Below are 26,283 nucleotides of genomic sequence, written 5' to 3' on the forward strand. Positions count from 1 at the left end.
TCTGAACCTCCCAGCTCCTCTAAAGTTCCTGTCATCAGATTATACCATCTACTATCACAGACCTGGAGAGATACTCCCCTAGTATTTTAATACATACTTAAAGAATGTAACAGATGGCCCACTACCTCTTTCCTCACTACTCCTGCCGTAATTCTTAGTGATTCCAGCATCCATTAAACAATCTTTCCAATACTCATGTCTCTCAATTTCTTGATCTCCTGACCTCCAGTGATTTTTTTCCTCTACCTGACCTCAGCTGCCAGTTCTCATGGTGACATCCTAAAACTGGCCATTACCAATAACTGAAACTTCTCCAGTTTCTGTTTCAAATATCCTGTTCTCTAATCACCAACTCCCATATTTTTTATTTACTTCCTCTAGTATCCTTTCCAACAATTCTTTAATTCCACTGAGCTCTCCAATCTACTGTCCCTACAAACTTTTCCCTCTCCGTTGCAGACCCTTCACTCTCCATTGTAAATACCTAGGAGGGAACTGATTGGGTCACATAATAAGTATATGTTTAACTTTTTAAGAAATAGCCAAATTGTTTTGTGGTGGTACCATTTAACATTCCCACCAGGTATAAGAGTTCCAGTTGTTTACATCCTTGCCTGTTTTTCTTTCTAATTTTAGACATCTAATATGTATATAGTAGTATCTCCTTGTGGTTTTAATTTGCATTCTGCTAATGACTCGTGATGGTGAGGGCTTTTCCATGTGCTTATTTTCTACCTGTATATCTTCTGTGAAGTGTTTGTTCAAGTACTTTGTTTTTATTGAGTTGTTTGTTTTCTTATGAGAGTATATACATATACTCATACATATGCACATACACATTTATTTAAAAAAATTTTTAAGTAAAAAGTTTTTGGATGCAGAGTAAGTCCTATATCAAATATGTGATTTACAAATATTTTCCCCCAGTCTGTGGTTTGTCTGTCTTTTCATCCTTGTAATAGTGCAGAAGTTCTTGATTTTGATGAAGTTCTAGTTTATCAATTTTTTCAAATGGATCATGTTTTCAGTGTTGTATTTAAGAAATCTTTTCCCCAACAATTGTTAACTCAATAAGCTTTAATTAAAAAAAAAGAAATATTTTCCTCACGTGAGGTCACAAAGATCTCCTACTTTTTTCTAAACATTTTACAGTTTTAGGTGTTACATTTAGGTCTATAATCCATTTTGAATTAATTTTTATATGGTGTGAAGTATCGATCAAAGTTAATGTTTTTTTGCATATGGTCATCCAATTGTTTCAGTATCGGTTTGTTGAAAAGACTCTCCATTCTCCATTGGATTGCCTTTGCATCTTTGTTGAAAAATCAATTGTCTACATATGCAGAGTGTATTTCTGGACTCTGTTCTATTGATCTATTTATCTATCTTGATGCCAATCCTTATAGTGAATCTTGTCTTAATTACTGTAGTTTTATAGTAAGTCTTGAAGTCAGGGAGGGTAAATCAAATCCATTTTACCCTATCTTGGTTGGAAGCAGAGGTCAGACTGATGGATTTTAATCCTAGATCCACCATTTAATACTTATGCGATTTCATACAAATCAGTTAATAATGTTTATTGGTTGTCTTTGTACTTGTTTATTGTTAGAATTAAATATTATAGTACTTGAATTACATGCTACTTATTATTAAGAGCCTGAACTTGGAAGATGACTCTGCAAATAAAAGGTCCTGGAACTGTAGGGTGGTACTGGGGGATGGATGAATTTAATGTACTCATCAAGGCCCTTCCACTATCTTTTCAGCGCTGGGACATGCTCCTTGTCTTTTACCTTTTATATATATATATATATATATATATATATATATATATATATATATATATATATTTAACGTATAACATTGTGTAAGTTTGAGTGTTGGTTTGATACATTTATATATTGCAAATGGTTGCTACAGTAGCAATAGCTAAACACCTCTATCACATCATATAATTATCACTTCTTTTTCCTGTGGATAACAGTGGAGACCTAGTCTCTTCGCAACTTTGAGGTTTATAATGCAATATGGTTGACTATGATCACGAGCTGTGCATTAGATCTGCAGATCTTATTTATCTACTAGTCGTAAGTTTGTACCCTTAAGCAACCTCTCCCTAATTTCCCCACCTCCAGCCCCCTGCCCTTTCATCTCCGATACTGAAGTTTTGCAGCAAATTGCTCCCTATATAGCAGGATTGATCATTCTACTGAAACAGCAACAGTAAGATCAACAAACCAAGGTAAAAAGAATAAATAAAACTAGTCAGGACCCTCAAGTTTAAAATGATCATTCCACTATATCAACAATTTCCTGTACAATTTTGTAAATTGCTTATTTAGAAACAACCATGTTTGTTTGTTTAAGAAAAGGAGAGCTTTCTCCGTGTTACCTTAAAACCCAGGTTACAGTAGCTTTTTGGCCCGGTTGGCATGGCTTTCAACCCTCTTCTTTTTTTCAGTTTTTGCAATCTCGTCCCTGCCAGTCTCCAAGCGCCCCTAGTTACAGGTCAGCTCCACACTGAGGGGAGGAGCCACTTCCCAGGGTCTGTTCCCAGCATCACAGCCCCACATCCCAGCGACCAACAGTGCCGCCCTCCTGGGGACCAAAGAGGATCCTAGTCGCTCTGCCGTGTGCCATGTGAGTGCTGTGGCCAACAGAATGGCTGGGAGACCCAAGAAATGTTTGTCTTTGATTGGATTCAGTCTTATCTGTCTTCAAATGGTGAGTCGACCATTCTGACCTACCTGCAACTATATAGGGAAAGAAAGACACACTGATTATCTTTCTCGTTTTTTGAGGGTGTAGAGGGTGGAGAGATAGAAAGCAAAATACTTTGGGACCACACCAAGACTGTGCATGTTTGTGTGTTTGAAATTTAATGCGATTTGCTAGAGAAAGAAAACAAGATTATCATTATATTTTAAGAACAAAGATTTCTGAAAAATCTGTCAGCAGCTTCTGACTTAGTTCAATAGGCAGATTCAGGGAGAAAAACGAAATAGTAATGTGATCTGCCTCCCGCTTCTAAATTCTGTTTAGGATTGCTTTGTGGTGGATTTGAGTGTTGGAAAATGATTTGTGCAAATAAACAATCTGTATGGATCGCAAGATTGCGCACACCATGTATAAAAATGTTGGGATTAAATTTATTACTGTTCTGATGGATGTTTTACGTTTTCCCAAATGATGTTTTTCTTTATGGTTCTAATTTTCTAAACTTTCCTTTTCAGGTTGCCTCAGCAAAAACAGGTAAAATTTTCAGAAAAGAAAGTTTCCCCTCCCCGTATTTGCTTTTAATTTTCATTGTTCGTTCTTGGGCTACCCTGAGATATAAAGGCTGTAGCAGGACAAAGTATTCAACCTTTTCTGAGCACTCACATTGTGAATGGAACCGGGAAGACAAATACAGGGCTCACACTTCAAAGATAAGTCCTCATAAGATATTTTTATTGGGCACTGAGATGTATAAAGTCTGTAGTCATGGATTTTCTCAAACACAGTCAGCCATTAGTAAAATATTACCATGATCGTCATTTCAGTTAAAGAAACAAAAATTTCAGTCATAAATAGTCAAGAGTCTAAGTTATGTAACTTTCCTAACTTGTCTTCTGAGAAATTAGAGGAGAAAACTAGAAATGTTTCTGATTAAAATTTCAAGATTCTCTACTTTAATAAAAAAGGATTTTACACTTCTAACGTTGCCTCCTTAAAATATAGACAATGATAACTCAGAGCTGGAAAAGAGCTTTCTTTTTAAAAGATTTTGTCACCATGTTTTCTTGAATAAATGACTAAAAGCAAGGATAATTTCCCTAGAGGCCTCCCCTGGTTCATACATTCTAGAAAAGAAATCTAAGCCCCCAGAATGGAAATTTATATTCAGTGGGATTTAGATGATCTGAAGGAACTATATAATATCGATTATATCACCAAGAACCTCTCAGCAATTCCACATAAGAACAATTTTATATGTTAGTTTGTCTATACCACAGAAAAGGAAGTATAAATAAGGCAATATAAAAATTTGATACAGACATGGCAGAGCCATAAAATCCATGCATGTACAATAGTTTTTTAAAAAATTATTTCGTATTTTATTATTCATTTATCTTGTTTTTGAGAAACCTTCAGAATTGAACAGGAAGCTATGAGAAGGACTGTTTGGCCATGTACAAAGCAATTTTTTAAATAAGTGGCCTTTGAGTGGACAAAATCTACCTCTGCTGTCTCTTAGACGGTCCCAGATACACTGAGCCCTCAAAACGAGCTTCTGTTTGGTCCCTCACTGTTTGGGAGAGCGCGTGGGGCAGGCTGAGATGCCGATGGTGCTGTTCATTCCTTTGTCCCAGCTTTTCAAGAGATGGATGTGTTTTATTGATACCATGTAGGAGGTTTCCTTTTGGGTGTGTGTATTTCAATTTTCTTTGTCCTCGGGCTTCAGCTGTTTATCTGTGTCTAGCCACTGGGACTATGTGAGCTAAGTTACGATCTCTGAGTTGGTGGAATGCACAGATGCGGAGAATCAAAGGGTTTCACTTTTGACTCATCAGGATGATTGCTCATCTAGGGAATAACGTTTCCTCTTTCATCAATGCACTAAGTGGGCCAAACAGAACTAAGAGAGAGTGAAGAACAGCTGCTAATTTATGGAGCCCTACACCTCCCACTCAAGCTTCTCATCTCTTTAAGGGGAACAAAGTACAGGGGTGTTGATCTTTTTTTATTGCTGTTACTGTTCAGATTCTGCCCTAGAACCAAGTGTAAAACAGGCAGTCTATATCTCCAGCCTGTGCTTATAGTGGACTCCCCAGAATCTCACTTTCCCTCGCACCCTTCCATGGCAGTGCCATGCAGTCTGGTTTTTCCAGAACCAAAACTTGCTCATCCTGGTACAAACACACACACACACACACACACACACACACACACACACACACACCCTTTTACCTTTCAAAGTTCCCTTACATACATACACTGTTTCACTTGTTACAGCAATCCTAAAATGTAGGTATTTTACATTTCAATGTGAATCCTAAGATGTAGGTACCCTGTTTCCCCGAAAATAAGACCTAGCTAGACAATCAGCTCTAATGTGTCTTTTGGAGCAAAAATTAATATATGACCAGGTCTTATTTTACTATAAGACATGGTCTTATAGGATATAAGACCCCGTCTTAAGACGGGATATTGTATAATATAATGTAATATAATATAATACCTGGTCTTATTTTACTATAAGACAGGGTCTTACATTATAATATAAGACGGGGTCTTATATTATAATTTTAAGACCAGGTCTTATATTAATTTTTGCTCCAAAAGATGCATTAGAGCTGATTGTCTGGCTAGGTCTTATTTTCAGAGACAAGTAATATTAACATTCCGCAATCTCAAGGGAGAAAACTGAGACTAGAAGAGATTCAATGACTTGTGCACATTCACAAGCAAAAGTAAATGGCAGAGTCAGGGCTCAAACCCAGAGCTCCTGAATCCAAACCCTTTGCTAATTTCCACCGTGGAATCCTGTGTTTCATCCCACTGATGCTGGCTTCCTGTAACACTCCTTCTGGGCAGGTGTGCCTCTCCCAGCTCAATTCAATGGGCCAAGTTTCGGGAGTCCTCAGACTCCTGACAGTCCTGTGGGGAGAGCGTCTGTGTCGTGCTCGCCTTTTAATGCCTTTCAAACCACTCCGTGAATGCACTATCAGGCTCCCATGTCATTGGCTAGTTTGGTTGTCATTTTTCCAGGAAGTTATTCCCTTGCACTGAGCTGGGCTGGCTAATATAGGAGGTAAGAGGAAACAGGAGTTGAGAGACACCACAAAGTTATAAGAAGGCATATAACACAGGACAAGTAACTGGGGAGCAGAAAAGGGATGTGTGTGTGGGGAAAGAGATGAAAATAGGAACCTGCTGGGGGGAGGGAGAGGGAAGAAAGGGCTTCCTGCAGAGTCAGCTGCTGGCAAATGGCTAAGATGAACAGGCCTGCAACTTTTCCCTAGAATATAGAACCATCCTCATTTTCTTCTGATGGCACAGGAGACCGTCCTGGGTGATGTTCAAGGAATGTCTGGCCAGTGCACAGTGGAGACTTTGTTCATTCTTGTTTCTGAGGTGCTGCCAAAGCTAACTCTCTGGGCTGTTGGTACAGAAAGAGAATGTTGTCTGTGTCATGCACATAGGGATTTGGCAGGTGGGAGGCTGCTGGGGGGTGATACCGGCAAATCACCCCCCTGGTCTGGTTTGCTGTTTCTCCTCTTTGCCCTATGGTTTGGTTTTGCCCAGTAGTTCTGAATTCAGCATATAGTGATTTGTGCCTAGCCAACGCTGTACCTTAAACATAAAAGGCCAGGAGCCAGTTTCAAACCTGAAACCCAGCTATTATTTTTTGACCTTTTCTTCCACTTGGATCTCCTCCTTTCAGGGCATTTTTGTGTCTGTGGAATTTTGCAAAGTAACACATTTGATTACGGTGCTGTGTCCCCTACCGCACACTTGAAGTGTAGGAATGCCTTGTATTAGGTTGGTGCAAAAGTAATCGCGTCTTTTGCTATGATTTTTAACCTTTTAAACCGTGATTATTTTTGCACCAACCTAATATAAACTCATGACGTAAGCATTTGCATCCCCCCTGCCAAACCGTCCTCAGGCGCAGGTGAGGAGGGACCGGAGCTGCCCATTCTTATACCGAGGCAGATATTTTGATAGAGAAAGGGAGAATACAGTTTATTTTTATTTTATATAGAAGAATCTGAAAATGGCTCCACTCTAATGACATGAAAGAAAGATGGCATAATTATACAACAAAGAACTCAATTCCCCCTCCTTCCTGTATTAGATTAAATGCCATTAGGGAAGTGTGCAAAGTGCATGAATGGAGACGTGGCCACAGCAGAGATGGGAGTGGAACTGGACGCTAGCAGGAGAAAGAAAGTCATGAGGCAGGGAGGGGACATCAGTGGCAAAGCAGGCTGGGAAATTCCCAGAATACCAAACTAGAGTAGAATCCTCGGGAATAAAGCCCCTCGATTACCCTCTCTCTCCTCTCAGAGTTCTTTCTCACAATCACTCCCACTCTTACCTCTTTTAAAAGTGCAGCGGGTAAATTATCCCAGAGGTAAACCTCTTGGAAATTCCATTCCTGAATGAAAGGTTTGAGCTTTCTGGCTGCTGGAGACTAGCTTCGCCTTTCTTTTTCTCTGTTTTTCTTGAGCTGGAAAGTAAGGGCAAAGTTCATATCTGAAGGATGGCACAAGAATAATGTAGTTTGAAAAGTAAAATGATGAAAGAAGTAGTAATTCTTATAGGTGTCTTAGCTAATGCACAACTTCAAAATCTCTTTCAGCTCCCGAAATACCCACTATTGATCAGGCATATTCAAAAATCAGCAACAGTATCACTGTCGAATGGGCTACAGTGCCAGGGGCCACCAGTTACCTCCTCACTGCCGAAGATGGGGACACTGTCGTTGAAACCATGGTGGCCAATTCCCCAGGCACTGTGACGGGCCTGAAGGCTGCCACCTTGTACCAAATTACTATCAGATCCATCGGTGCCGCTGGGAGAAGCCAGGCATCACCTCCAAAGCATGCAAAGACAGGTAGCTCATCCTCTGTGAGCCATTCCTTGTCACCTGGAACAGTTATACTGAGGCGGCAATTGCATGATGTAATTTTGTGTCACGTGAATTCCCAGAAGTGAAAGTACTTGGGGGAGGGATTCAGTTATCTGTGGAGAAGGTGATATTTAAATTCCAGATGCTTTGCCTTTGGAAAATAACCATTTCTTGGCATCTTTAAAAGCATCCCTGCTTTTAAATCTCTAAGAAAGGGATTTGTGTTTTTAACCTCAGTTATCCATCAAGACCATACAGAATAAAAAATACACAGAAGGGATTTTGCGGCACTGTGACTTGTTTGAAATAGAAACATTTGGAGTTTGTCATCAGCATTACTTAAATTGGTTTCATAAAGTTGTACCTAGGCGTATTTCTGACAGGTTGTGTGCACCATAGAATGGTATTAAACCATCATTTCCCCCACGGATTTATATTATGATTGCAGGGAGGTTTTATCTTACCAACATCCCATTGAAAGTAATGCCTAATACTAGATTTATCTGTTCCCCTTTCCTCTGCCGAGACATTTATGATTCATACACAATTAAATAGCAATTCTTTCTAAAGTTATTTATTTATTTATTTATTTATTTATTTATTTATTTATTTATTTAAGTGTGTTTTTCCAAGATCCATCAGCTCCAAGTCAAGTAGTTGTTTCAATCTAGTTGTGGAGGGCACAGCTCACAGGGGCCCATGTGGGGATCGAACCAGCAACCCTGGTATTACGTGCATCACGCGCTAACCAACTGAGCTAACCAGCCACCGCTAAATAGCAATTTTTAATGGAACTCTGCCATTAATCCTTTTGCAAAGCAAATGATTATTTTATAATATGGATAAATCAACCTCAAGATACTTATTCCTAAATTTGAATTATCCTTTCCTGAACTTTCATAGTGCAAATGCACGTGTGTTTGTCTTTGTAGTGTTGGCTGCCCCAGTTCTAGAAGTACACTCTCCAAGTCCAGACTCTATTCTTGTGCAGTGGGAAGCTGTATACACGGCCGTCGGATTCTCTGTGTCCATCATGCGAGCCAACGGTTTGGGTAGAATATGGAAAGAGAATACCACAAACACCACCTTGACATTTACCAGTTTAGATTCTGGGACGCTCTATACCATAAAGGCCTATGCGTGGAACGCCAACGGAACCCCTGGGGATGACTCCACCTGCAATCAGAGAACAAGTAAGTCTTCTCAGCTCCGCCCCCATATCTCCTTTTTGGTTAATGAGAAGGCCTATGCATTGTAGCCACCAAGAGCAGTGTTAAGTGACGAGCACAGAGCAGCTGGCAGCAGCTATTTAAATTTATTATGAGTTTATTTATAGTGCCTTGGTAGTTTAAATGCTTACTGCAGGTATTGAAGAAATGTTGATTTTGTAGTAGATGTAATTAGTTAAGATGAGACCATTGGGGGAGATGCTCATCCAATATGATGTCCTTTTAAAAAGAGGAAATTTGGACACAGACATATGCATCCAGGGGAGAATGCCACATGAACATGAAGACCACCATCTACAAGCCCAGGAGTAAGGCCTGGAGCAGATCCTTTCTCATAGTCCTGAGAAGGAACCAAACCTGCCAATGTCTATGATTTCAGACTTCTGGCCGCCAGGACCACGAGATAATACATTTCTGTTGTTTAAGCCCCTGACTTTGTAGAACTTTGTTACAGCAGCCCCTAGCAAAGTCAGGCCGAATCCAAAGTCTCTAAAACTTCTTAAAACGTGGGGAAACAAATGAAGAGAAACGCTTTAGGAAACCAGTCACCTGTAGGATGTGGTGCTGCCTGTTCCCAACCTCAGGTGATTGCTCCCTCCCGGGCCACTCTGCGTCTGTGCATTCTTCCTATAGAAGCACTCGTTAGGCCACATCTTCCTTGGGTTCTTGGGGCTCCTGCAAAATCTTCATTGTCTCTCAAACATGTAGGTCCTCGTGCGCCTGCCAACATTCAAGTCTCTTTTGATAGCGGGGCTCTGGAGGCATCTGTTTCCTGGGCACCAACAGAAGGAGCTTTCAACTACACCGTGATGGCTGTGAGTGACGCTTCCGAGCTGAGCTGTAGCACAACGTTCAGTTCCTGCACCATCGCCTCTCTCCAGTGTGGAACCGAGTACCTGATTTCAGTTTCAGCACGTAATGAGGCTGGATATAGCAGATCCACTCCAGCAGTGACTCTGAGAACTGGTATGTAAACAAGAGTGAGCTCACCACGGGGCAGGCCAGCCAAAGTGACTGCCAGATGGGAAACAAATAATCACCTGACACTGCTGCTCCAGAACACTCTGGAAGAAGGGGAAACAATAGCCTGGTGTAAATGGAAGCATTTTTTTTTTTTTTTGAAAGATTTTATGGGGGAAGGGGAACAGGACTTTATTGGGGAACAGTGTATACTTCCAGGACTTTTTTCCAAGTCAAGTTGTTGTCCTTTCAGTCTTAGTTGTAGAGGGCGCAGCTCAGCTCCAGGTCCAGCTGCCGTTGCTAGTTGCAGGGAGCACAGCCCACCATCCCTTGTGGGAGTCGAACTGGCAACCTTGTGGTTGAGAGGACACGCTCCAACCAACTGAGCCATCTGGGAGCTTAGCGGCAGCTCAGATCAAGGTGCCATGTTCAATCTTAGTTGCAGGGGGCACTGCCCACCATCCCTTATAGGACTCAAGGAATTGAACTGGCAACCTTGTGTTTGAGAGTCCACTGGCCCATGTGGGAATCGAACCGGCAGCTTTCGGAGTTAGGAGCATGGAGCTCCAACCGCCTGAGCCACCGGGCCGGCCCCAATGGAAGCATTTAGTTGGACGTTCTGATGAGTTTAAACCATGGTGATAGTGAAACCAGACACTGCATTGGAAAAAGAACTTTGAAAATCAGGAAGCCTGTTCCTAGTCCAGATCTTTCCTTATTTTCCTGATTTTCTTTTTCGTTTGTAAAGTTGTAAAAATTCTAAGATCCAGTTTGAGTTATACACAGCTCTGACTGTCCACTACAGACAGTGACCTCTTTTTTCCATGATGTTTCACAGACATAGGCGTAGTGGGAGCTGTTTTGTGAAAATTAAGATGGGCTATCTATAGTTCTGAATATGTGTTTAGATGCCTTCCCATTTTCATTCTTATCAAGGAGATAAAGACATACCTATGTGGAGGTTTACTCCTCTATTTAGAAATATCTATGTGTTTTAGTGATGAGAACTAACATTTAGTGAAGACATACTATGTCCCAGGCATTATAAATATATCATTTTATTTAATTTTTATGACCACTCAATGAGGTAGGGTCTAATATCTCCTTTTCCAGATAAGGAAATTGAAGTTCAGAGAAGTTAAATAATTTTTCCTAGAGCCCAAAAGATACCGTGTTTCCCCGAAAATAAGACCTAACTGGAAAATAAGCCCTAGCATGATTTTTCAGGATGACATCCCCTGAACATAAGCCCTAATGAGTCTTGTGGAGCAAAAATTAATATAAGACCCAGTCTTATTTTCGGGGAAACACGGTAATAAGTGGTAGAGCCGGAATTCAAGCCCAAGTTTGCTTGATTTCACTTCTCTAAGCCAAAACAAAGTGGCTAATTACAATAATGTCCACTGTCTCCAAACATCAGAATTATGTCATTCTAAGTGTAAGAGGCTTCCGAGCTGAGAGGAAAAGAACCATCACCAAGTGGATACACTCTATTTCACAGAAAAAAAGTACAGCCAACCCCTCAGATCCACAGTTTCTTTATAATTATGTTAAATTAAGGTCACTGATAACAAATTTGGTGATTTGGCTCCTTTTTTTAACAACTGTAAGTTAACGTGGATGATACATTAGAAATAATTATCCAGATGGGATAGCTGAGAGTGAAGGAACAGATACGAAATACATTTTCAAAAGCCCAGCAGTTCCGAGTTAGTCATTTAATGCAGGAGAGAATCACCCAGTGTTTTTAATCTTGGATGCACATTAAGAGCATTTGGAGAGCTTTTATAAAATCCTGATACCCAGGCGCCACCTAAGACCAGTGAAATCAGAGTTTCTGGGAATAAAGTCTGGGTACGAATACTTGGTCAAAGCTCTTCAGTTGATTCTAATGTGCAGCCAGGGTAAAGTGCCACTGAAATAGCCCTGCACACTTACCAGTCCAGGAGGTACCACTGTAGTTTATGTAACACAGTCAGTCATGATCGTGGGAACGACCTTGACTTATCGATAAAGGAACTGGGTTTAGAAAGTTCTGTGTGTTTCCCATGGCCCAGAATTGTATAACATATTTTAGGAACATTTCCATTAGCGATGACTACCATTTTAAAGCTTAGAGCTTGAAAGAATAAACTTCATTTGAATTCATTGCTTCAGAAGACTTCACCCCATGCTGATTCTCGCGTTGCCTTCACACAGAAACACAGACCATATTAACCAAGGCAATCCAGGCCTGTTCCCGACACAGTCTAGCATGTATGGTGTGAGAGAAATTTTGGGGACGTATGGGAATGTCTCGTTGGTTTGCACATACTATGTGATATATTCCTAGCATCGGGTATCCTGGACTATTGGAGATGCAAAGAAAATCTCTCACAACTGTTTATTATTCATCATTTCCCAGTTGCTTGTGCACCTGGAAGAGTGACAATCCAAGAAGATCCCCCTGGCCACCTGTCTGTGTCTTGGCCCAATGTCGATCTGAGCGATTACTACGTAGCTTTTGTGAAGAGTGATGATGGTTTGGAAGTACATTGCAACACATCCCTCACCCAGTGCAACTTCTTCTCTGAGTGTGGCTTCACTTACTTTATTAGTGTTTTTGCCTATAACAAGGCAGGGCAGAGTCCTTTGGGTGATGTGTTCAATTATACCACAGGTAAGTTACGCTTGATGTTTGTAGAGGGAGTTCTGAGTTCACTAAACTCAGCAGCAGAATGGATCTACTATTGCTCTTAGTGACTTACATAGACCCCCCGCCCCCGCCCCGGAAGTCATCTGCAACCAAGAACAGAAAGAACATCCTTCCCAGAATAGGAAATTATGGCTTCGTGGACCCAAGCCTAAGAAGGATGAAAAGTTTCGGAGTGAAAAGAAGGGAAGGGATGTAATTATTGAAACTTGCTCTGAAAAATTGAACCTTCCACCAAGATCTACTCAGTGTTCAGTCCTGTGCTGGGTGTTGAAGGGGATGCAATCCTGTTCTCTCTTTCTTCGAGACCAGAAAACAGGGAGGCAAAGGTACTACTCAGTGTAGAGGGTTTTGGAGGACACCTGGGTTCAAGTCCTAACTAGCCCACCGACTCATTTGTAAAATGGGGAGAATGACCTCTACTTTGCTAGTTCCTTAGTATCCTCTGTGCAGAATGGGACAAATCACAATGAGAAGATGAGTACGAAAAGGTCTTTGTATGCGATAAGATGCAATGCCAATATTTTTATTACAATCATTATTACTGTTGCTATTATTCTTCTCCATGAGGATTGGATATTCTACTTGGCAGGGATTGTGTTTATTCATCTAGAAGTAAGACTAAGTAGGCCCGCAGAAGAAGGGGAACCACACAGGCAAATGTGAGCATATGTGGGGTGGGGAATTGAGGAATCTGCTGTGGCAGGAGACCCAGGGAGACTGGGTACAGCTTGTATGTAAGGACCTTGAAAGTCATACTTAGAGGATTTAACCTCTCTGTCGTGGGTGTTAGGCCAAAATCAAAGCTGGGAAGACCCATAGGAGTCTTACAATAATTTAGGAGGGTGATGGCAGAGGCTCAGGGTATGGGGAAGGCAGCATCCCCTCTGACAGTGCTGCTCCTGTACTGACCTCCATTCTCCCTGTTCCTGCTTTCAGCTCCCTGTTGTCCTAGTGACGTTAACCCTGTGTTGGTGTCCAGTGACAGAGTAGAGATCGTCTGGTCTCCCGTCCGTGGTGCCGAGCTTTATGAAACCAAGGCTGTAGACGGGCTCAACACGGTTGAATGCAATGACACTGCTCCTGCTTGCACCCTTTCAGCCCTAGAGTGTGACACCAAGTACAACATCACAGTGTATTCCTTCAGTGAAGTCCGGGGCAGCAATACGTCATGTACTTCCCAGTTGATAACCACAGGTACCCTACGGCCATGATTTCACTCACTGATGTCTGAACGATTCACCCCAGCTGTGTCCCTCAGGATGAGCTTTCAGCAAGAACTATGAAAAGCCTAACTCCCATTAACCAGTCTTTGTGGGGACCATGGCGGAGAGTGGAAGATTTTGCCTGTTAGCCAATCCTTTCCTCCTGCCTTTGGGATTAGGGCCTGCCTGTATTCACACCATGAAGGTTAAGACCACAAATGTCTGTCTTAATTATTTTTGCTTTTGGAGTTCAAAATGCTCCTTAACATTTTCCAGTTAGTCCAACGCTCTAAGAACCCAAAACCCTATGTCAGTGTCAGCAAGGTTTCCACCCAAAGGCTCCATGAATTTGGCCTTCACGCATGGTACTGTTCGAAGTATAATGGTCTATTTTGGGGGGTGGGGTGGGAAATCAGTTGTAGGCCAAATGGCACAGGTGATATTTTTGACTCTCGGTGCTTCAATTCATAATCTAAAATCTCTTAGCTCCTTGCAGTCCTGAAATAAAAAATATTTCAAAGGATGCCTTCTCCACGCTGAACGTGCACTGGCGATCCAGTAACAGTGACGCTACTTACACAGTGACTGCTCGGGGAGAGAAAGGGCTGTACCGGTGCCGCAGCACTGGCGAGTCCTGTAGCCTGGGGGACTTGCCCTGCGGCTCCGTGTTCTCCGTCACCGCGGTGGCCAAAACACAGGCGGGACGGAGCCTGCCCAGCTACAGCGTGCCCCTGGAAACAGGTATGTGGCAACCACCAGCCTGATCATGGACTTCAGTGGGGGCCCTTAGGAATTGTTTTAAGACATGAACTTTCTTACTGGATCTACCCTAAATCTGATAGAAATACGATAAATTCAAAGGCATTTCAAAGAGCCCCGAATAAAAGAATAAAGGATAAAACTTTCAACATTTGGGAACAAGTTCTGTACATATATCATCAGGAGACTAATATACAGAGGGTGCCAAAAAAATGTATACACATTTTAAGAAAGGAAAAAACTGTATTAAAATTGTAATATAATGAATGATGCTAGCATTCATTTGATGGACGCCATCTTTTGAGCGAACATCATACTACACATTGCTATGTAATTCAATTCAACTTCGAAAAGTGACACATAGATAACATTTCTTAAAATGTGTATGCATTTTTGTGGCACCCCCGGTATTCATACACTGACATCAGAGGGGGGATACATTGGGGCTGCAAGAACATTTGTTGGAATTCATTTTCTCCCGTGACACAGTCTACCACGACAACCAACCGGTGACCAAGTTAGCTAGTTTATTGTTTATTTGCTTGGCTCCGACTTTTCAAGTCATTCTTTAAACAATGATTTCTGAAGTTTCAGTTTCCCAATTGGTAAAAGGGGATAATGGCTTCATTGGTGCTTGTTAATATTAAGTTAATTAATTCTGCAGAGCACTTGGCATAGTACCTGGTGCATAGTAAGAACTAGATAAAAGAAAGCTGTTACTGTTTTATAACTTCATGAATGAAATTACTTTAAAGCTTTTGGACATTATTTTCTCTTATATACGACAATAGATGGCACTTGGACTATAAAAATTGAACCATAAAAAGCAGCAGAATAGAGACAATGCCAAATACACAGGAAGATTCTAGATATCTTATATCCTATTGAATGAGTCCCTAAAAACTTGAGATTTGACTGTGGTATGGTTAAGAATATGTCAAGCTTTTATGTCAATTATGTACTATGAACGCATGAGAAAGGCAAAATGCAAATGTTATGGAATGTGATATTGGGAGAAGAGGCGCATACAGTCGTTGCTTTGAAATTTGCAGCAGCAATTGTTAAAGTTGGGGGATAACAAATGATTTCTCTCTTATTCTACATCACATTGCCCAGTCAGTTAGTGTCCTGCATTCTTGGGGAAAGCACCCACTGTATATACAGTTGATGTTAAATGATGTACAAGAGGAAATGAGATTTTGCTGAACAAAAGGAAATTTTGATGAACGATTGAAGGTCTTGAATGGAGCACAAGCAAAATGCCATTCTTGGTTGTTTTTCACAAATAACCCTCAGTGGAAATAAATCCCCAATTCTTTCTTTTTTTTCCCCATTTAAGTGCCGTGCTGTCCCGCCAGTCTGACAGTAACTCAGGTCACCCAATCAGTAGTCAACATGAGCTGGACTGTTGGGACCGGAGCCGAAACCTATATGACAGTTCTGGAGTCACACACCAGACAGTCGAAGTGTCACACCCATCAAAACCACTGCCTGCTGGGATGCATTACATGTGGCGTCAATTACACAGTGGTGTTAAAAGCAATTAGTGCCACTGGGCTGACTGCAGACTGCACCTACCAAAGTTATTCCTCTAGTAAGTGAATTCTAAACTCTAGCTTTACAGTATCGATAAGGACCTTGACTATTACAGATTCAGATATTAGCCCTTCCTTCTCATTTAAAAAGATGCTGCATCTCCACCGCTTTGCATTATAAATCCAGATTACTTTCTAAAATGTTTACGGTTTTCCTCTTGACCTAGAACCTCAAAGCCTCAGAGGCTTCTGTTGGTAGCTGGGGCACTGCCTCCCCTGAAAACAAGATTCGGGTACACTTTTTCTGAAGGGAGGACAGGTACCTGCAGCACAGAATAACTCAGTCTGACAGAGCTTTCAGAAAGCGTTTGGATCATACATCCTATTTGACTTGAATTTTTTCTTCTCATCATTACTATTATGATGCTATTACCTCTCTCTTCTAAACCACGCCAGCTCCTCCCACGGTTTCTTATTTCCACGGACTAAAAGAGCACTGTTTACCGACACGATTGTAGCTTGTTTTCCACAAAGACCAAACCATCAGGGAATAGCAGAGAAGGCAGAAGTGGTTCAGGGTTCGCAAATCAGATTTCTCTTGTATGACTTAGTCCACTGAAGTGGCTGCTTGGGGCACTGTTTTGAAAAAAAATCTAAGGAAGCCTGTCAGGCTTAATGGGAAAGAGTTCAATGACCAGTTAGTTGTGTCGGCCGCGAGGCATGAGATGGGAGAGTTGAAATATAATTTTGCCATCCCGGGTTGGTAGAAAGAATCTTCAACAAGGAGTCTAAAGATATGGCTTCTTCTAAGCTGTGTTGCCTTATGGTCCCTGATTCCATTTCCTCGCTGGTAAGAGAAATAGTAATAATCAAAATGTGAAAGCGTTTATAAGTGCTGCACATATATAAGGTGGTTTATACATTCTTTTGGCCCAATATGTTTCATTAGATTTGCTGCCTAAATTCTCACCCTGATACCCAGTTCTGGGAATATGGCTCATTGATTATCTTCACACCTAAAAAAAACCTTTTTTTTTTTTTTGAAGAACAAATCAAATGAGCCTGATTATGTATAACTGAATTTTTTTTCATTGTAAAATAACATCTTTATTTTAATTACCAAGGAATCCACCATTTGGTGCCCTGCTTGACACCTAATGTGTGATCTGCTCAAGGTATTTAGAAAAGAAAAAAAAGAAAAAAAAAGTACCTAGTCAGCTAGCCTGGGTGAAGTGTAGACCAGCAAAGCTTGCTCATCTGCCTGTTCTGTGACTGACTGCGCCCCAGGCTAGTTATGCGACTCAGCTCATCAAAGTAGGTCCTTTCAATTCAACCTGAAAGCAGTTAAATGTATTCAAATTCAATCCCACTAAAAATCCCATGAAACGAGGGCATTATGAAGGATTTTGACAAAGACTCTGTGCATTTGACTCAGAAGGTTTGAGTCAGCTACAACACCTATCTGCCGACTGAGGGCTTTTTGACTCACCATTGTTCTCTGTTGAAAATTCATGCACCATCACCACCCCCCACCAACACACACACACACACACACACACACACGGATCTCTAATCATGTGGCCCACCGTGGAAAGAACTACTGGGTATAACTCTTCAAATCTTGCTCTAATCATATATCATTTAGACTGAGTTACCTATATTGTTTCCCCATAGTAATAAAGGCCATGTTTGTGTGATGGGGGAATAAGCAATCTTTGTCTGTTTGCCTATTTTCATCCTTCAGGTGCCTGCTGCCCTTTGGGAGTGAAATTATATAGGCTCGGCCCTAATGGCATTCGGATCTACTGGCAAGCCACCAGGGGCTCTGCCAATTACAGCACTGACCTCTATGGTTCCAAAGGCATTTTCACCTGTGCCCCAAGTGCTGGCCTCAGTTTCTGTGATATCACCGAGATACCTTGCGGGGACGTATATACTGTGATGGTCTCACCAGTCGCTGAGACAGGACTGAAGCTTACTTTCTGTCCCAAAAAAATATATTCAGGTACAGCAAGTTATGACCCGTTATTTAAAACTAACCCTCAATGCAGTCTGTGAATTAAGACTCAGAACATTCACATTTATTTTCTGTGTGGGAAGGTCAAAGAAGGTGTGACATTGCTACATCCTGCAGGCAGATTCTGGCTTCTGGGGACCCCACGTTTTTTGGAATTGTGATGCTTTATTATTATTTAATTTGGAGATACTCTGTCTTCCCTCTCCCTCTCTTCTCCTTCAGAAAAAGGACAAGATGCTTGCTGCTTAAATAGTAAAGCAGATGTAAAATGATTTTCTGCTTTGAGATTTGGAGCTAGGTTTTTAATGTAATCTTAGAGATAATGATAGATATTCTGGAATGTTGGAAATTAAGATACTCGAACTTTTATGTGCACAGATTCAGACTTACGGCTGAGGAAAAGTTGGAAGATCAGGAAAAAAAAGAATTTATAAATCATAAGCTGGGTTTGGAAATATGAGTAGGCAGAACAGTCTGTGATCACAAAACATGACTGTCAGCAACTGCCATCTCATCAGAACTGGTAGAAAAACATTAGCAATTCTCCTGCTCTGTATTCCAGTACCTTCTGCTACCTTGCCCAGGGCAGAGTCATATATTTTTCATATACTTCTAAAAAAAAAAAAAAAACAGAAAGAGAGAAATGATGAAGCCCTAGAACTTTGCAGGTGAATGTGGGAAGAGGAATACATATTGGCGCAGAAATTTTTACTGATAACCAGAATCTAAAAGTTCTAATTATGCATAGGTGACGGGAAGGGCCAAGATGGCGCCTGGTGGTGGAACCAGGCCAGTTCCTCTTCAGGGGGTGTATTCACTGTCCTTGGCTGTCATGCTCTGATTCCTTGTGTTTTCATTATCTTGTCCACAGGACAAGCTTGCCCAAAGCGTGGTCCTATGGGAGGGGACAGGAATAGGTTGTGGGGTGAGGATGAGCTCTTAGGAAGAAGAGCCTATATTGGCATCATGTTTTACAATTTATCAAGTGTTTTCACAGTCAGTATTTCGTTGAATGCTCCAAATAGCTCTATAAGGTAGGTTTAATGGATTTTATGATCTCCAATTTATAAATGAGAAAAAATTGAGGCTTGGGGGCACCCAAATCTCTATCTACCCCCATTCTCTTCTTGTAACCTCTAAATCCATATTCGCACTTGACACCTCTACCTGAAGGTACGCCAGGCATTTCAGCGTCTCAGGGTCAAAGGAACTTTTGATCTTCTGCTGCAGTTTCTGATCTTCCTCCCATCACCCTAGTTTCAGGTACACAAGCTGAAAACCCTGGAGTCAGCTTCCCCTCCCTCACCCTCCATATCTAAGTAGTCTCCAAGTCCTGTCCTGCTCACTACATGATGGCTTCTAAATCCAACTTCTTCTCTTCATTCCTACAGCTACTTCTATGCTTCGGCTTTCACTACCGTTCCCCTATACTACTGCACCAGTCCTATCCTCATGTCAGCCTCCATACTATTACCAGAGTTGTCACATCAGGACACTTACCTGATTCTATTATTTTCATGCTTCAAAAATCCTCAAAAATTTTCTATTCCATTATTGGATAAAATTCAGTCCTCTGAGCATGGCATTTAAGGTCCCTCACAATCTGTCCCCCGTCTGTCTTTTTACACATGCATCATACAATAGGAATTGAATGCAAACCACATATGAAAAATTTAAATTTCCTAGTCGTCACATTAAAAAAGTAAAAAGAAATACGTGATATTAATTTAATAATATAATTTAGTTAACCCAATATATCCAAAATATTATCATTTCAACATGGAATCAAAATTAAAATTTTGCATATTTTCCCCATACTAAGTCTTCAAAATCTGGTGTGCTTTTAATACTCACAGCACATGTCAGTTCAGACTGGCTATATTCGGAGCAGCTAATGTATTGGTCAGTGCAATTCCAGGCTCTGTCTACTACATCCTTGCTGAGAGGATCCTGTTCTCTAGTCAGGGAATCATTCACGCACACCTGCCTTAGCCACACACACATCCCATGCCACGTCATGCTTCTGAGCTAGTGCAGTGCCCTTCTCTTTGTCAGGAATGCCACCACACCTCCACCAAGGGAGCTCCACCAGCCCAAACCGCCCCTCCTCTGTGAAGTCTTCAGTTCCCATAGGCAGAGTTTGTCTTCTCCCTTCATCCTTTATGATCTCACCTCGCCCTTAGCATTACTGTGCCACATTGCTGTGAGTCAATCGTGTGTTATTTCCCCTAATAAACAATAATTTCTCGGACTCTTAGTATGTAGTACATAACCATTGCCCAATGTATTTTAAATTTAAAAAAAAAAGGAGTCAGTGAGCTGGCTTGCTTTCCTATGACCATATAGCCAGTAAGTGAATGTTCTTGCTCTTGCCCCAGGCCTACACTTCAACCTTAGAGAGTCATTCCTCCACTGGTTTGTTAGCCACACAAGTCCTTATTTGTTAGAACTCTCATACCCTTGGGTGGGCTGCCATCTCAAGTCTGCAGCCAAGGATGGGGTATCTAGATGCAAGTTAGGGAATCCACTTTTGCTCAGTTTCCCTGGTAAAAACCATGTATTTGGGGGAAATTTTTGTTTTTCAGTTTTTTTTATTCCAATGTCAGTGATGCCTTACTCTGATAATTAGGACAATATTGTTAATAATAATAATAATAATAATAATAACAACTAATACTCTGGAGTGATATGTGCCAGCCACTATTATAAGGGCTTTATATTTGTATTAATGCCAGCTGATCTTCATAACAACCCTCTGAGGCTGGCATTCTCGTTCTTATCACTTCACAGATAAACTGAGGCACAGAAAGTGAAATGACTTGTCCAAGGTCATACTGCTAGTGGTTATGTTCTCCTATCACCCAAGCTGGTCTTATTCATTCTTTGGTTTACTTTCCCTTTATTCTCTTATGTTTTGTCTTCCCCATCTTAAATATGTCAGTAAATATGTTTTAAATGCTGTATTTTTATTTATTACAGTAACCTGCTCTGGAAGTACACTTGGAATGGGTAAGTCATTCGTCTCAGGGATCAAATAGAAGGGAATTTTGTTGTTGCATTTTAGGGTGACACTGAAGTCAGGAGCAAAGCCGACTCGTCAAAGAGTCAGGAAGCCAAATGCTACGATGTTTGCTTCTGGTTTGCATGGAGAGATATGCCCAGTGGAGGAAACGGGGTACTGAAAGGGAAATTGGAATAAAGATAGCCCTCACTGCCTCCTCGGGTGTGCTCAGGTCTGATCCCACCTAGGCTATTCTAGGTGCCCCATGTAGGCTACTCTTGAGCCAGGCTGCAGAGAAGAGCACACAATGTGTGTGCTGATCCAGTAAGTAACATGTGCTGCTTCATGAGAAATGCTTGCCACTCTTATAGGGGTTGGCTTGGGTTAGGGCCTTGGGGAAAACCCCAAGGAGACAATCAACCCTGAACTATAGACAGAATATGCACGTGTGTGTGCGCACACACACCTGTCCAGTCATGGCTGACTCCAGAGGTTGTGAGTGGAAATGAAGCCTTCCTACCAGTAAACCCCACCGGACAGCCCCCAGTTTGGGCCAGCTCCCCATCCTTCCTCTGGCAGGGGTGGCTCTGGGGTCTCTCTCCAGTGCCATTTCCTCTCCCAGACCACTGCTTCTCTGAGCACAGCAGGACACATGCTTTCCAATTCTTGCCCCACCTGCAGGTCTGAAATAAGCACAATCCCTATTCATTTTTAGAGGGTTTCTGTTTCCAGTGACTACAGAGCAACAGACCTGGCTTATTTAAAACAAGCTGTGAGGAAACTTCTAAATTATAAAAAAATTACTTATAAAAAACTCCCAAAGTGCTGATGACCATAAGCCCAAATCTTCAGCGGCATGTACACAGGCTTAGGTCTGCATTCTTGGCACCTACTTCCAGGGTTATGGCAGTTCTTAATCAGTGCTCCTGTCAGCCACAGAGGGGCAGTCAAAGCACCTTGGGGGCTCCTAGTAGGAGAGGAATCTTAAATAATCAACTGACCTTCCCTAAGATTTTGTTAAAGAAAGAACTGCAGTGCTTAAACAAACAAAAAAATGCTTGCAAACCATCACTCTTAGACCTGGCTACTTATGGCATCACCAGAAAGCTTGTTCCAAATGTACAATCTCAGGTCCCACCCTGATGTACTAAATCCCCAGGTGATTCATAGGCAAATCCGAGTTAGGAAAATCCTGTTTCGGTCGTGGTTCTCAGACTTTGGTATCAGAAGCTCAGAGAGCTAAGAGAGAAGGTAGAGGCCCAGACCTGTAGAAGTGGGATGGGGGCCTCTCTCAGGTTTCCAGGTGATTCTGGTACTTGAGAAGTTTGAGAAGCCTTGCTTTAGATCACTGCTCTCCCCTTCCTCTGTCCTCCTGGGCTGCTCTAATCACCAATCCTCCCTTCCTTAACAAGATTCAGTCTCCAGCCTGAAATTTGCCTCTTTCTTTCAGTAAATCCTTGTAGAAATCCTGCAAGACCCTCAAATATAAGAATTAGCTGAGTCATTTAAGAGCCTCTACAGAATTCACCATATCTAGGGAGAAATTCTAAATTGCTGTCTCCAGTTTCAGCATTTCTCCTCCCTGTACACAGGACCAGTCAAATTAGGTCCCTGGCTGGCAAGGGGCCTCCCGATACACTAAGGGCAGCCTTGGGAATCTTGTTAGCTTAAGACATTCTGTCTTCCTTGACTCTTGGATTATCCTAAAGCTTTTCAATAGCATGAATGGATTTTTTAAGAAACAGATCTGGGTTCAAATCCTGCCCCTATGACTTGCCCTTAGGAAAGTTTCTTTGATTCTCTCTAAGCCTAGGTTTCCTCATCTGAAAATTGGAATAAATAATCACCTCATAAGATGTTATGAGGGTTAAATAAGATGTAAATCGTTATTAGACTTACGAGAGGCCCAGAATATGGGCTTCATAAACAGTAGTTTTTAATTCAGGAGCAGCTTAAGCTCATATCCCACTCTACTATATTATGTGTCAGTTAACATTTAATGTGCTCTTCCAAGATATTTGCAATTTAACCACAGTGCTCATAACACCCTAACTCACTGGTTCTCGAAGTGTGGTCCCAGGGCCAACAGCATGAACAACACCTGGGAACTTGTTAGAAATGCAGTTTCTGGGGCTCCACTATAGACGTTCTGAACCAGCAACTCTGGGGTTGGGGCCCAACAATATTTGTTTTAACAAGCCCTCCAAGTAATTCGGATGCAAGCTAAAGTTTGAAAACCATGGCTGTCATTCAAGGAAGCTACTTCAACACTGGGGATTTGGCGCACGTTGGGAGGGAGAGGGAAAACAATCTGTTTGAGATGACAAGGCTTTAATAGGAGGTAAACTGGGGGAGGTTGCACCTGACGTCACTCCATGGGGGCATCCATCATCTTCAGCATCCAGCTGACTTCAGTGTTACCTGCACATTCCAGGAGAGGTTCCTCTCCGCGACTCCCTCCGTAGTTGAACAGGTTCACGTTCTCCCTGAACTATTACAATTTTGGAGCTCCCTGGGAACACATCAAGTTGGCCTGGGGGTGGAGAGGAAAGTCCTTTGTCCTAGGTCCTACTCTGAGCTCAGAGAAGCTCTTTGGGGGTATTCATTTCATGAAGCAGGACAGAGGTTCCCCTGGTTAGTTAGACGCTGCTTGTCAGTTTCTTCTTGCCCTTCGAACAGTTCAGATTGTCTTAATTGCCTTCTTCCTTGCTGAGAAGTACTGCAAAAATAACATTTCAGACCAAAATACTAATCTAAATCCCAGAGACGTTTGAGGACTTTTTAATTTAAGAAAATGTCTGCATATTTAATGTATTTTGTGGTTTTTCAATTCCTGGCCCTTCTCAGTGATTTATAGAGGGAAGAGAAATGCAGAGGAGAATGGCACAGTGAGACACGGATGAAAACAGACTTGACCTAGTGAGTAACTTAAATTGAAATGGTGTGACTCAAAGGCAAAGTTTTTTGTCTTTGTTTTTAAAAAGTCCTCCCATATCTTTTGCAGAGTTGTCTCAATTGTGATTAGAGCTGAGAAAGATCTATCAGAATACAAAAATGCATCTAGGATAGGCAAGCTTGCACGCCTTGAGAAGAACAACTGTCTCCACTTCTTGAAGGCAAGGTCAGGTGTGTCCTCGCCTGCACAGGAGTTGAAGGCCTGTCTTGGAGAAGACTCAGTCGAGAAATAGATCCAGAAAGTCCTCTGGAAGGCTGCCAGAGGGAGCCGTCACACTGGGAAAGTCCTAGAAACATGAAAGGTCTGCTTAGTAGAAATTCGCTTTGATATTTCACATGCAGACACACCACAGACTTCAACATATCCACTTCCTAAGTGTTTCATCGACACCAGCACATACTTTGCAGCCTCTAGCCATTTGTGGGCTGGACACGTTCACTCCCAGAGAAGTTGATATCAAGACACCCAAGACAAACCTCGCCAGGATTTCGGCATAGGTTGGACAGCAGCAGCAGCCAGGCCCGCCTGTGTTAACAAACACCCTCGTCTTAAGTTTGGAAGAAGCCGAGCCGTTTACGGGTTTCCCCAAGTCAAAGCATCATGTGATGTGACCTTTGTTGCTCCTCTGCGCCTGGGAAAGCAGAGCTGCTGGCCTGTTGCTGGAGAGATTGCAGCCATTCTTTTGAGTGAACAAAGCCTTCGGAGGGAGGGACAACCAGAGGCAGAGCCTCAAACTGTGGCAGACTGATACGTGCATTTGGGGAGGGAGGACATCAATCTTGTTGGCTGTATCCCCCACTCACACTGTAACTGCTTATTTCATCTTTGGAGAGGAAAGGCCATGATATATAATATATATCCATTGTACCTAGAGAAATGTTTGTCTTCCAATGCCAGTAACCTTATTAAAAAATAGCACAAACAGGACTTGTGTGACACACACACAACTAAAGTGTTTACTCCCCAGAAGTGTAGCTGTGGAGCCAAGAATGTAGTTGGGAACAACCATAAAACTCTGCCTGGAGGGAACTGGAGCATAGAGTTGGGCTTCAGGTAAATGGGGAGGGAGGGCAAACTCCCTTTTTTCTGTGTCTCCTTCCCTATTCCATGTACGACTGATGAGAGATACGTAATGTGTCACTGATAAGAGATACTCCCCAGAGCATCCGCACTTGAAAAGGAGACAAGCCAGACACAGTTCTCTGAAAATGAAATCTGCTGCATCAGAGAGCACACACAGAGAAGGGCTGAGTTTAGTTCACTTTTGGTATTAGGCCAGGTGCATCCACATCACTTGGGAAACTCATTACTTAATAAGGACTTCCAGGTACCTACCACCCCTGGAGATTCTAACTCAGGGGGTCTGGAAACAAGCCTGCAAATCTGTTTGTAACAAACTCACCAAGTGATTCTGACATGCGGCCAGGTTTGGGAACTTTAAAAGGCTTGCCTTGGTGAGCTCTTTCTTGAAGCAAAATTTCAGTGATGGGAGGCTGAGAAGTGTTAAAAGACAAACTGAGGCATACTAAATTTATTTTTTAAGAATTTATTTGAGCAGAAATTGATTTGAATTCTGCAGCAGCAAGTTGGAAGTGGTTAGGAGCGCTCCACTGATAGGAGCTTGGGGGAAAGACTTCTACAGAGAAGAGGCAGAATCAAAGCCAGGATATTATTTGATTGCCTATGGCTTAAGCAGTTGTCTTATTTGGAAAAGCCTAGTTGGCTGTTTGTGATTGATCGTCCTTAGGTTTCGATTTCTTAACCTTGAGGCCCTTACAAACTTAGGTTTTGGTTTGCTTATGTGGGCTGCCAAGGCATTGGAACCACCTCAGTCTAGTGGCCTAACAGGAGATGTGTGATATTTGAGGAAAGATTGGTGAGAAGATCTGGAGGGTTCAGAGTGGGTCCATGCCCTGGGGAGGGCCTTCATGGACTGGCCCAGCTTTCCAGTCCATGAAGGCCCTCCCCAGGGCATGGACCCAGCTTTCCAGGCTGTGGTCTAGAGCCCACGTGAGACTGTGTGGTAAGCCCAGTTGCTGGCAGAGTGTGTCTTCTGAACCGAGTTGTGTCCATGGCTGACTGGACCGGCCAAAGAGCTGAGGTCAAAGGTCAAAGGAAAGGCCAGGATTCCTGGTCCTAGGACACCAAGGAGCTGGGACCAGTACACCCATACTCTACAAATACCAGGGCACAGGAAATGAAATGACTGACTACTTAGCTAGGCATCTAAGGCTGGACTGCTTTGGTCAGAATGCCACAGAAGACGATGTAGTCCATACCAGGTGAACATAAAACCAAAACATACTACACA

At 42.1% G+C, this 26,283-nt stretch overlaps 1 protein-coding gene across 1 annotated transcript; it reads left to right on the forward strand.

Moving 5' to 3' along the window:
* Positions 1 to 1,975: 1,975 nt before the first annotated feature.
* Positions 1,976 to 25,850, forward strand: FNDC7 (fibronectin type III domain containing 7). Its single transcript, XM_019746494.3, has 13 exons — positions 1,976 to 2,724; positions 3,234 to 3,252; positions 7,349 to 7,603; positions 8,551 to 8,811; positions 9,556 to 9,813; positions 12,212 to 12,466; positions 13,439 to 13,696; positions 14,191 to 14,445; positions 15,803 to 16,057; positions 17,743 to 18,003; positions 20,995 to 21,024; positions 23,864 to 23,935; positions 24,021 to 25,850. Exons 1-12 carry the CDS (start codon positions 2,662 to 2,664, stop codon positions 23,917 to 23,919), a joined length of 2,226 nt encoding a protein of 741 aa, XP_019602053.3. The 5' UTR covers positions 1,976 to 2,661; the 3' UTR covers positions 23,920 to 23,935; positions 24,021 to 25,850.
* Positions 25,851 to 26,283: the final 433 nt, after the last annotated feature.

The sequence above is a fragment of the Rhinolophus sinicus genome, chromosome 7, assembly GCF_057876585.1.
Source record: "Rhinolophus sinicus isolate RSI-liver-muscle chromosome 7, RSI-T2T, whole genome shotgun sequence".
Classification (NCBI taxonomy): Eukaryota; Metazoa; Chordata; class Mammalia; order Chiroptera; family Rhinolophidae; genus Rhinolophus; species Rhinolophus sinicus.

What these genes read in the sequence shown, in the direction of transcription:
- FNDC7 (XM_019746494.3), top strand. Translation starts at nt 2,662, where the DNA reads ATGGCTGGGAGACCCAAGAAATGTTTGTCTTTGATTGGATTCAGTCTT. An exon ending in TCCAAAGCATGCAAAGACAG is followed by an intron (nt 7,604 to 8,550) that starts GTAGCTCATCCT and finishes TTGTCTTTGTAG; the next exon opens with TGTTGGCTGCCCCAGTTCTA. An exon ending in TTCCCAGTTGATAACCACAG is followed by an intron (nt 13,697 to 14,190) that starts GTACCCTACGGC and finishes AAAATCTCTTAG; the next exon opens with CTCCTTGCAGTCCTGAAATA.